Source organism: Amblyomma mixtum, chromosome 7 (assembly GCF_055824585.1).
Source record: "Amblyomma mixtum isolate Tamu chromosome 7, ASM5582458v1, whole genome shotgun sequence".
Taxonomy (NCBI): Eukaryota; Metazoa; Arthropoda; class Arachnida; order Ixodida; family Ixodidae; genus Amblyomma; species Amblyomma mixtum.
In genome coordinates, this window is record NC_143018.1 from 19,198,259 (window position 1) to 19,210,542 (window position 12,284).

Consider the following 12,284-nt stretch of genomic DNA (forward strand, 5'->3'; position numbering starts at 1 on the left):
AAAGCATAGACCGAGAAGGGGGGGGGGGGGGGGGGGGAGGGGGGGATTGCAGTTCGTCGATTGCAAAGTTTTGTTGTTCCCCACGCATCATCGTTTTCCATGGAAACTGTTATGCCTCGTGCTAACGGGAAAAGGAGCGTGTGGAGAGAGTGAAGAGGGAAGAAAGAGGGGAGGGTTGAGTGGACGAAAGAGGAGAGGAACTGAAACTGCACGAGCACGGTCAATATGTTGTTTTTCGCCGGAGCTACTGCCGTCGATGGAGCGTGCGTCATGGGGCCCGGACTGGCTGGGCCGGGCCCTGGGCCGGGCCCTGGGCCGATTGATCGAGAAAAAGACCCTGTTCGCGACCGGACGACCACTGGCTGGGCCGCAGCGGAGGCCGGGTCCTTCTCTCCACCGTCTTGGCGGGGACCCCGTAAGGGACACTGCTTGTACGGAAGCTCCTTTCAATAACAAAGTGGGTGTCAGGTGCACTGGTGTGAAAACAACTCCGGTCGCCCTGAAAGGCACCCGGCAGTGGCGATCCTGTTTTGACGAGCGGTCGAGCGAGAAAATATGCCGACGCCTTGGCACGCGATCCGAACAATCCTCGCGGAATGAAAGCGAGCTTGGGTCATCGTGCCGTGTGGTGGTCAAACACTCGAGTCCCATCGGTGGTACCCGCATGCAGATGAAATTTTCTCAAGTTTTTAACGGCGATAAGGATGCTATTGTTTCGGGCGTTTGCTTCCAAGAAATTGATTCCTTTAAAAATACCTGGTCCCGGCAGTAAGCATACATTTTTTAATCAGTCTGCTGGCGGCAAAAATATGTACCTTTTCAGATTGTTATAAACCTACCTGTGACACACATAAAAGCGTTGCATCAAAACACTTACTCGATGACGCTTTAATGTGTGCTCACGCGAATATCTTTCATCATGGCGCTGTTGAGATAAGTTGCGTTGCAAAGCATGATGCCTTAGAACTGTTTTTTTTAATAAAGCTGTCCCTGGATAAATCCTTTATCGCACTTTGTCGTCACAATACACTCCGTAATGTAACTGCTTAGATTTTATCAATTTTATTGAGACAAGTGGCATGGAAATAAGAGTTGTAAAACCAGTCAAGGATGCAAAGAAGCTAACTCACATCTTCGTCGACGCATTGTATGATCCCTTCAAAATGTACATCTGCACTCCGGGTAGTCCAGTGAGTACTGCGCTATGCCATGTCCGCCGACTAATGGCTGAGCCCCGAAAACAAGCATTCAGTTCTCATTATGCCTCATATCCAATGGGTCCCCGATGAGCCAAGAAAAGGGGAGTTTAGGGGCTTGGTAAGATAATTTTTACAAAAAAAAGAAAGAAAACTGAGCAGTCTTTCATGCCACGGAAGGCAAAGCAGAATGTTATTTTTTGGTGAGGCTCTTACTTGTAGGAGATAAAAATTTTGAAAATTAATTTAGGTACGAAATAATTTAGAATAAAATAAATGAAAAGACAATCCCATGCCGCCTACGGGGTCTCTGAAAAGATCTTTTCAATCCTCTATCGTATTCTTTCTTTTTCCAACCCTTGTGGCATTATGATGACCTCACGTCATACCATAAATAAACGACTGTGTTCGTGAACCATAGTGCATAGCTAAAGTCTGAGCATTGGAAGCGTGGCAGCTGGGGGTCAACACTATCTGGCTGCTTTTTTCTAAAAAGATCTTTCTTGGAACAGACATTCTCCAACTAGCGATCTGCTATGCGCATGCGCGAATACGACAATAGTTTTGATAACGGGTAAGATAACAATTATAAACCGCCCTTTACGTTGCTCATGTGGCGCAGTGGATTCGTACTGCTGTTTAGACAGCCTAATCTTGTTCGAATCTCGTTGTTCGAGCGTTCGAATCTGGTTTTTTGAACATACTTTTACTTACTTTTTTTTTGACGAAGCGTTCTATGAACGGAAATAATTTATCATTTACACTTGTCTATAAGTTCCCTCTCAGCTAGCATTCTTAGGTGCTTTTGAGCTGAAATCGCCCTTTAAACCAATCTCTCGAAATACATTTTTCAACCGTGTTTTCTTTTTAGCCCCTAAATTTATTTACGCACAAACCAAGTAATCTTCTGCAGATGGCAGTTACCTTTTAGGTGTGCAGTCTGAAATATTTTGAAAAAATTTTCCCGTTTAACAAGCTTTCACACAAGCCGCAGGGCGAAACCGCAGGTTGCTGCACTCCATCGTTGCGCACGCCCCGAACGCAAGATCGCGCGTCGGCGAATGTCAGGTCTTTCCTGGCAACCGTGACGCCCTTATGGGGTCACGGTTGCCAACGCTAGACTCATTTTACTGGACTCGTGTATATAACGCAACACAATGCAATTCAGCAAAATACCATGCAATACAATACCATTTATTTTTTTTGTACAGGCTTTCACAGAAAAGTTGTATCCATTGCCTCATTTTGTTATCCTGCACTTTTCTGTCACTTCCCTTTTTTATAATATAATCATCATCACCACCAGCAGTCTGACTACGCCCACTGCAGGGCGGAGGCCTCTCCTCTCTCCAATTAACCCGCCGTCCTGCAATATATGGATATATATTTGTTTAAAACTTTATTATTGGCAAAAAATAACCTACAATATTGCCGCAAGGACACTTAGGTACCTCAGTAAACAAACAAAATGGAATACAGTACAAAATTTTATTCAGCATGAGAAGCAGGCACTGTCCGAGCCCAAGGAAGCTTGTGGGCGATGCGATTGTCTTTCGTTGACGTTTAAATTGTTAGCGGCGTAGGCCAGAGCGGAAGGACTCATAAGACGCGTCGATTATAAACGTTCCAATAAATATAACTCAAAATACAAAAACAGTCGGAAACACAGAATGACAAAAGAATGAGGAGGAATGCACGATACAATACCGCGAACAGTGGGGAGCCTTGTATAGGAAGCAACAATAATCGCCTCCAGGTGAACAAGCCGTACGTGCTGATTATTATGTTCCGTAGAAATTCTCAGAACTGAATAAATCAATATTCGAAAAGATGGCGTTGCGTGAGAGACACATGGCTCATCGTTTATTGCAAAAAGGCGAACAAATGGTCAAACCAATGCTGATATATACTACGCCTATGGGTGCAGCCATCAGGCTAGAAAGGGAAGCTAGTAAATGACTTCCAATTTTCGCCATTCAAATCATATGCTTCACGCTCTTGACATTTGCTCAGGCAAATTTTTCGTCTGACATGATATTCAGTAGAAACAAATACACGGCAATGAACTACAATTGGTTGCAAGAACACGGTCACCTCCACAGCCTCCTGTACCCTCTCCCCCTGCCCTTTTCTTCCTTATTCGTGTGTTCTTTTTAAACAAACCAAGCATTCATAGTAATAACTTTTTCACGCAAAATACAAGGAATCATATCACATCAAATCACATCACATCAAATCATTACACAAATCATCACACAAATCATGATCACATCCAATTAAACGGCTATCACATTTAGCACTGCTAGACAACTAACGCCATTTTTGTGAGGCTGTACTATATTGCATGAAATAGGCACGAAATTCAGGTACTTCGATATGCTAGGCATGAATCGAATATTCCTACCGAATGCACACCATTCACATCACTCAAGCCACTTGGACTCGTGAGTTCAAGTTCTTTAAAAAAAAAGAAAGTTAATTCATGCGATCGTAATGCTCTAACTAGCAGGTTAGCATTCATTGAGCGTTTCGGTAAAGATAGGTGCGCAGGAAGTGAGAAGTAATGCGTCGTATTTGCAGCTACCTACGAATAAACGTACTGTGCGCGAACGTACTATGAACACAAGTCAGACGGAGGTTAAGAAGGAAAATATGTACACATGTCTACTAAAGACCTATGATAGTTTGTAAGAAACGCCTCACATTTGCGTCAGGGATTTTCGCCGCTAACATAAAACAGAAAACTTTCAAATGGGAAGAAGAGGAAGAAAGGGTAAGCTGAGGAAAAAAAGGGGGAGCAAGCAGGAAACGAAGGAATTACGGCTCTGGAAGATGGGGAGCGGATCGACAAAAACAGAATAAGCTTGGACCTGGTTGAGAATAAATGGAAGCCTGTGAGGAAAAACGTGAGTAGGTGCGGAAAGATAAAGGCGCGTATCGACGGTTTGGCCCATCAGTTTTTGAGTCCATTGTAAGAGGACACTGTGCGGCTGGTGGGGCTCGCGATGGATCCCCCCTTATCGCGGAGTGCGGACGGCTCGTTCTTGTCCTTGGTTGCCATGGAGACAATGATGGTGCGGACGCGGTCGTTGTAGTCGAATGTGCGGTCCGGATCTAGGGGACCCCACATCGGGTCGGAGTCCAGGGCCTTGCGGATGTCCTGCACAATGGGGAGGCACCATTCTTAACCCTCTCAGGTGTCATGTACACAGTTGTCTGCATAATGATCAAAGAGGGCATTCTTCAAGGGTGTGATACATCTCGCAGCAATTTCTTTGTTTCGGGCGAACTAAGCATTCTGGAAATCGCAAATGATGTGATTTTTTTTTTATGCCGATAAAGGAACCCAGTGAATAATAATTCTCAACGCATGGTGTTTCGCAGCCCGTCCCCTGCCACTTTTCGGAACAGATTCTGTCACAAGTAATCATGCTTTTCTCTCAATTTCTACATAAAGTAGTTCGACAAGCCCTCAGGCGTTGATGTGACAAACAACAGTATTCCGATAAAACTATTTCCAAGGGATTTGACACTTTGTACGAAACCTTTGGGGATATTGGGGGTATGATTACTGCAGCAATTGCTTGGGCTAACATGGTTGCTGTGAGGCGCCGATTTTTAAAATACGACGCTGCGAAGAACTGCGCGTCCTGAGCATGCGCAGTAACAGTGGCGGAGCACATTCTAGATACGCTGTCTTTGGCGCATACGTAGCTCCGGTGACAGTGCAGCGCTTAGGCACCAGGAGGTGACTGTTGACTCCCTCTTATCTCTTCATTCTGGCGTCAAGGTCAGCCGCGGCACGCGGATAATGCGAGCTAAAGACATGTCATGCTTAATTAAAACACTTATATCATTCAGCTAAGGCATATCTCAGGCTGACTCATTTTTGTAATGGATACCAACCGAGTGGAACCAGCTTCCCGCAATATTTTTTCTACCATTCATAACTTGCACTTTCTTAAAGCATTAGCTAGTATTGTATACTACAGAGAATTATGCATTATTGTGCGTTCTTACGTTTACACTGCTGAAAACACTTCCATTACGCTTCTCTATTTTTTACTTGGACTCATTTCCCCATTGAATGCCTGTACTGGCCCTGAGAGCAATGCAAGCAAATGTATAGATGTTACTGCAACTACAACTAGTGACTCTGCTACTGCCGCTACGCCAAATGTTTCGTGCCGAGGTTCTCGATGCGACGCGACGCACCATGTCGACGTCGATCCAGTGGCGCACGGCCATGACCGGAACAGGCAGCAGACTGACCGCGCTGGACACCCACACGAACATGCACGCCCAATGCGGGAACGTGTAGTCGCCGATCACCAGCGACGCCGAGGACGCCCCGTCGCTGACGTACAGAGCAGCGGCGACCTGTAAAAAGCGAAGCGCGCTGAATCCACATTCTAGGGAGACGAAATATGAAAGCTATATAATCCACTCAAAGAAAGGCTGGAGTAGGTATATCTCGACGAATACAAATTGTCCGAGTATTTGGGCTTTGGTTAATGCGAATTTCCGCGACAGCTGGAGCGATGTTGCATGTGGATTTGATTCGGGATCATGGCTAGTAGCTCTTGTTGCTAAATACGCACGGTCACGCAAGGTCGGTTATTCATCTGTCCTAATGGATATGGATGGATTCATCCATGTAAAACACAATGACGTCATTAGTGACGCCGCTGTTCAGACCAATAAGGAAATGGAATTGTGACAAATATACGAGGCGCGTTCATGAGAGGGAAATAACTAAAAGAATAAGAATGGGGTGGAGAGCATATGGCAGGTTCTCTCAGATCATGAATGGCAGTTTTCCAATATCCCTGAAGAGCAAAATCTACAACAGCTGTATCTTACCGATACGCACCTATGGGGTAGAAAGGTGGAGGCTAACAAAGAGGGTTCAGCTTAAGTTAAGGACAACGCGGCGAGCCATGGAAATAAAAATGATAGCTGTAACGTTAAGAGATCGGAAGCGGGCAGAGTGGGTGAGGGAACAAACGTGGGTTAATGACATCCTAATCGAAATCAGGAGGAAGAAATCGGCTTGGGCAGGGCATGTGATGCGAATGCAAGGCAACCGCTGTTCCTTAAGGGTAATGGAGTGGAATCCAAGAGTATAGGCAAGCGTAGCAGGGGGCGCCAGAAAGTTAGGTGGGCGGATGAGATTAAGAAGTTTGCGGGGACACGGTGGCAGCAGCTGGCAACGGACAGGGGAGGTTAATTAGAGAGACATGGGAGAGGCCTTTGCCCTGTAGTGGGCATAGTCAGGATGATGATGATTATGATGAACGTGGCCTTGTATAATCGCGAAACTTCCATGCAACTTAAAATATACCATGAGGAGACCAACAAAAAGAAATTCCTTGGTCGCGAACAAGGCGGTCGGCGCCCCGTGCGCAGCGCACACGACTCCTTGAATCCATGGTGATACTGAATTGAACAAGCTGAAGAAGGCTTCACAGTCACTCGAACAGACAAAGACGTAAGCGCCCACGTCTGCATTTCCTTTCTGTCGGTCTGCGGTGTTTTCTGAGTACACAATTTAAAAAGCAACAGAACCTTGCCAAAAATACGACAAAATGTTTTGTAGTTTTGTCGTAGCGACAGATTTTTCTCTTGTGCAGTATTTTTCTGTAGTGCTGTACTTTTTACGGTAGTATTCTTCTACAGTCCCTAATTTTCGTACTAGTTTTCTATAGTGTCTACACAAAGTTCTGTTCTTACTACAAAAAACTATGATGTTTCTACAAGCTTTCTGTGAGCAGCATTACCGAAAATCTGTTGTAATACAGAAATTTTTCTGTTTTGTTTTCCGACTGGGTATGAAAGTTTTCAAATGAACTATACAATTATGAGCGATGCCGAACACTTCTAAGCTACGCCAAGCTGTATTTTGGGCTTCACCAAAAAAGCTGATACAGACTGAGTTGCGGTGAAAGGCACTAAGTGACGCTAAACAGCCATATGAATGACCGTAATCTCCGCTGCACTGTACACAATTGCGCCCCACAGTATTGTACACAGTGCTTAACTTCGCTGAAATTTTTTGAACAGTACTGAATCCCGCAGAAATATGCCCAAAAATTTCAAACAGCGCGAAGCAGCTATGATTTGACTCGTCAAACAAATGTGAACATTTTGTTATACTGTCGAGTGCATTCCAGTTTCTGCGCTTGCTTTTATCAAGTTGCGTGCATTAAAAGTGGCTACATATATATGCTACAACTATGCCCTGAGATTATGTTGTAGTTCCGTATGCGCAGCGCAATCTTTGAAGCAAGCGAATGATATGACAGCAAAAACTTGCCAACAGGACGACAGGAACTGTGAAGGCCCAGCAGTACATCCAGTAGACGCCTACCGGGTCCTTCAGCATGTACTCCAAATCGAAGCTAAGCCTGGGCACTCCTGGAAAGTGACCATGCATGATGAATATATGCCCATACTTCACCATCTAAGAGTTAGTGCCATAGAGTCACTAACACCAATATTACGTTAGCGCCGAACATATGCCAAATTCGCAGTTAGAAAGCGCGTCCAAAATTCATCCGTTTATAAGTTAAATTTTCGTCATATGGGAAGAATAAGTCATGTCTCTTAGTTTACATGTTTGAAGCGTAAGGAACGAACGTGCTTTACAAATTACTCCTTCACAATGCCACCGCTTAAAACTGAGTCGGCTGCCTAGCAAACTCATCTGGAAAAAGCTACGCAACACGCGGCTATCCTGCTCTAAGGGAAAGCTTTAGGTCAACATGCATTGCCCTGTATGCTCGGCCGGTCCCACGTTATCATGCTGCATTTTTTTTGTTTTTTGCTTCCATGTTGCGACTATGATCTCATAAACTAGCTCTGGTCTCACTCGGGACAGGAGAGGACAACGATTAAATTAATTCATCACTGACGTCACCAATCGTAGAAGGACGCTGCGGAATGCATGCGAATAACTGAAACATTAGGTAAAGTCGAGCAAGAGTGTTTCGCGGTTCTTTGAAAGCTCGTTACCAGCAACCACATTTAACGAGGACAATTATGTCATCGGGAATCTGGTAACCCACAACGCAAAGCTGAAACTGTGTTCTTCGATAACAGAACAGCCAGGCCGAGGTTGAAAAGAGGCGTGCTTACCGTAGAACCATGCGAGGCACATGACTTGCACAAGGGCGACGGCAAAGAAGAGATTGCGAGCAAGTCCTTGCTCTAATATGTGGTGGATATAAAGTCCTCCCTGAAAAAAAAAAACATTGTGAAGGGTAGCTCAGTGCTAATGCTCTTGCTCAAAAGAACAAGAAATACACGTAGGAAAGAAAGCGAGAACTGAAGTTGGGTTGTACAGGTAGTCTACCGCACTCAAATGCTAATTTTGCTGAAAAGAGAGCATTTAAAAGCTAAATAGGTCCACAAATTAAATATAGGTGTCGCCACAACAGCCAAATTATCCAGTAAACTACGGTGCGCTGACTCAGTTTTTCCCCAGATCACAAAGGACAGACTACGCCGCAAATAACTTCAAAGCGATAATTATCCAGTCGAGAAAAGTGGCTATTTGGGTCGGTTGGTGCATGGTTCCCCAGGCAAGAATGGCCAGCCAAAGAATTCACAGGGACAACTAATCTATTATGTGTTGGGAACGCGATAGCATTAGCAGCTGTTGACGTCACTTCCGGACTGGTGACGCCACTTCCCTCCACCCAATAGATATGCTCCTGACTGGTGACGTTGCTTCCCTCCAGCCAATGAGCGAGTTTTATGACCAACGGCGCTTTTCGGGCCCGTGGTGCTTCTAATAATACCGCATTAAAGCAATACACTGTACAAACTAGCTTAAGTAGACACTGTTCTCAATTAAATTCTTGTTCATCAGGATGCATTCACGTTACAGTATTCCAAATTCATACGTCCATTGTGCCATTCTTTCCTGCGAAATTACGGAGTCCTTTTTGGTGTAGAAGCCATCATTTACAGTCGAGTAGGAGGAAAATTTTCTAATGCAATTCTCTCGGCGATATATGCGCCGTCTGCTTGCGGACAAGCGACGATATATCCAGAGAGAACCATGGAAACGATTTTTACTGAGACCAAAAATAGCATAACCATTTTGTGCGTTATGACAGGGGGATGTAATTATTAACGGAAAATGAGTTGACTTACCTCCAGACCTTGAATAGTTCTAGGTGTTGCTCTTCGTTACGTAGCTAATTCCTCTAGAATTCAACTATTATTATCTCATGTAGTACTCACACAAACCACCCCTGATGCGATTCAAGCTTGAGGAAACCATCTAGCGATACAAGAAGCGTAAAGCTATTGCAGTCGTACACTAAACAAGCGTAAAATATAGGGATTAAGCAAAGCGAGATGAGATCATGGCTACCTTATTGATATAACTACATTCGAAGAGTAAGTGCAGAGCTATACCATTTGACAAGACTAGACCCTGTTTGTCCAAGTGTTTAGTTGTTTGTTTTATTTTGGCACAAATGGGCAAAAAATAGCCAAATCGAAACATTGCAAATACTTCATGTAGCGCCACAAACACAATAATAATAGACGACCTTGGGAACAATGATTCCACGCTCCCAGTTCCACTATAGTACATTGGTGAGTTGCTTTCTTGCAAGTTTTATCGAAATTGCACTTTTTTTTGCCTATTCGTTAAGTGCTGTATGGGTGATAGAGTACTCATTAGGAATGTAACATACGTCTTTTGCACTGTTGTCCAAGACGTAGTGGCTGTTACAGATTGTCTGAATTAAGTAATTATCGTGGTCACCACGGAATTCCCCTTCGTTCCCGATAATTTTCTGGCTATACTGCAGACCGACAGAAAGCGAACACGCTCTCCGGACAGCACAAACGGTGAGGGAGTGAAACGAAGAGATACCTGCGTGCAGAGGGGGACGCTGCAAGTGTAGGCGAGGATGCACACCACGCACAGCGTCCATGCTTCGGCATTTCTGGTCGCGCTGCAGAGGACTGCGGCGATATCCGTCACGCACGTCTTCACGAGCAAAACCTGCATCGTTTTGGGAAAACCCGGAGAGGTCGCTGTCACAACATGCCTAACATGGATCAGGGAGGTGTCTGTCTTCTACAGTCGAGGGCAGCTAGCGAACGCCTTCAAACGAATCGACTACAAAAGTATGCAGAGTACGCCGGTTGCTGCGGCTACCTGTAGATGGAGCCTACCTGCGGCTAGATGGCGGCCTTCTTAGAGTGCCGGCTTCCTTTATCTTCTCATCGCACCTGTCCTGCTAGAAGCCTTCCGCAAAAGTATTAGTTGATAGAATATCACAAAGCAACATCTGAACAGCATACCCGTCAGTTTCATCAAGAACGTATAGTTCGAAGTCGCAGAATCCCACTGTGATGTTTTGTTTCTCGAACACACTGCCCTACACACTGATCGAGCACTTTATTGACCGAATGGTTTATTTATTAGCTTTGTGTTTGTGGGTTTGTTTTTTCTTGTTTTTTGTTTTCTTTTTTTCGGTTTTTTTCTTTTTTGTTTCTTTTTTTCTTTCTTGTTTTTTCTCTTTGCTTGGTTTTTGTTTGTTGTTTATTTTTATTCTTTTTTGTTTGTTTTCTTTTTCTTTTTTTCTTTTTGTTTGTTTGTTTTTTCTTCTTTTTTTTCTTTTTGTTTGTTTTTTATTTTTGTTTTTGCTCTTGTTTATTTTTGTTTGTTTTGTTTCTTTTTTGTTTGTTTTTGTTTTTTCTTTTGTTTCTTTTTGTGTTTTGTTTCTTTTTTTGGTTTTTTTTTTCTTCTTGTTTTTGTTTCTTTTTGTTTGTTTTTGTTTATTTTTCTTTGCTTTTCTGTTTCTTTTTTGTTTTTTTTCTTTTTTTGTTTGTTTGTTTGTTTGTTTGTTTGTTTGTTTGTTTGTTGGTTGGTTGGTTTGTTGGTTTGTTGGTTTGTTGGTTTGTTGGTTTGTTTGTTTGTTTGTTTGTTTGTTTGTTTGTTGGTTGGTTGGTTGGTTGGTTGGTTTGTTGGTTTGTTGGTTTGTTGGTTTGTTTGTTTGTTTGTTTGTTTGTTTGTTTGTTTGTTTGTTTGTTTGTTTGTTTGTTTGTTTGTTTGTTTGTTTGTTTGTTTGTTTGTTTGTTTGTTTGTTTGTTTGTTTGTTTGTTTGTTCGAACATGAACACGCAATGAACGAGAAGGTGCAGAAGGTCACGAGAAAAGTCCGGCAGGAAATATGCGCTCTGGCGAGCGTCCCTTACGTTGGCCATCAGGCTCATCGCGATGAAGGAGATGAACACGAGTGCGTTGCACATGACGGGGTAGCCGCAGGCGACCACCAACTGCGCCGTTGTCACCAGCTGCCGGACTGCGTTGAGAGAAAATGCACCTGGGGTCACCATCTCTCAGGCCTGGACTTTTACTCCCCGAAATATGCAGAACAGGATGTAGAAAAGACCTTACTTGTCAGTTAACCCATAAATTCCCAATGTTCTACATGTAAGGAATTGCTGTTTGCGCACTAACTCCGAAACGGCAAAGCTCTGGAGGCGGCCTACAGACGCGCGAGCTGAAAACTGCTCTTTGTACAACCCTGCATATCGCCCCGCTGTTTTCCCGATCACGTGTGGCCCAGTCTTCCTTGCCGGAGCTGCTTATCTCCCCATAAACCACTCTTAAATTGTATAAAGCCTTGCGCCCGCTAGCGCAGGTTCAAGAGGCTATAAACGTCTCGTGCAAGCGTTTTGTTCTCTGTGTTTAGTTTTATGCGTTGTATGCTTTCAAAAAGGACCGCCAGTCTTCTATGTAAGCAGTGACCAGATCCGACCGCATCGACTGTGCTGCGATTCCGCAGGGAAAATAAACCAGGTTTGTGTACTGTTATGAGGACACCACCAAGCGTGAAAAAATGTAACATTAGAGTCCGTTTAAAACGTTTCAAGATTTACCACATGCAAAAGGTATCGCATTTCTTAGTATCCTAAACGGCAGGAGGGCTCGAAGGTTTGGGATGAAAAAATATTTTCATCAATAAAATAATATAAAATTCTCAAGTGAAATAAACATTTCATATAAAAAGTGTGCGTTTTATTGCCTGAAATCTGGGCATATATAAGTTAACTAGAT

The 12,284-nt window shown here is 43.9% G+C and overlaps 1 protein-coding gene across 4 annotated transcripts in view; it reads right to left on the reverse strand.

Annotated features, from left to right (window-relative positions):
* Window positions 1-2,582: 2,582 nt before the first annotated feature.
* The window catches only part of LOC149335146 (sodium-dependent noradrenaline transporter-like), a 48,891-nt gene continuing 39,189 nt past the window's right edge, over window positions 2,583-12,284 (reverse strand). For all 4 annotated transcript variants that reach the window (XM_089551806.1, XM_089551808.1, XM_089551805.1 and 1 more), the window contains 6 exons: window positions 11,420-11,526; window positions 10,090-10,221; window positions 8,334-8,433; window positions 7,513-7,613; window positions 5,412-5,576; window positions 2,583-4,356 (listed from right to left, as the gene is read on the reverse strand). In XM_089551806.1, coding sequence (XP_089407932.1) covers window positions 4,150-4,356; window positions 5,412-5,576; window positions 7,513-7,613; window positions 8,334-8,433; window positions 10,090-10,221; window positions 11,420-11,526 — 812 coding nt within the window. In that variant the 3' untranslated portion in view covers window positions 2,583-4,149. The remainder of the gene's footprint in view (window positions 4,357-5,411; window positions 5,577-7,512; window positions 7,614-8,333; window positions 8,434-10,089; window positions 10,222-11,419; window positions 11,527-12,284) is intronic.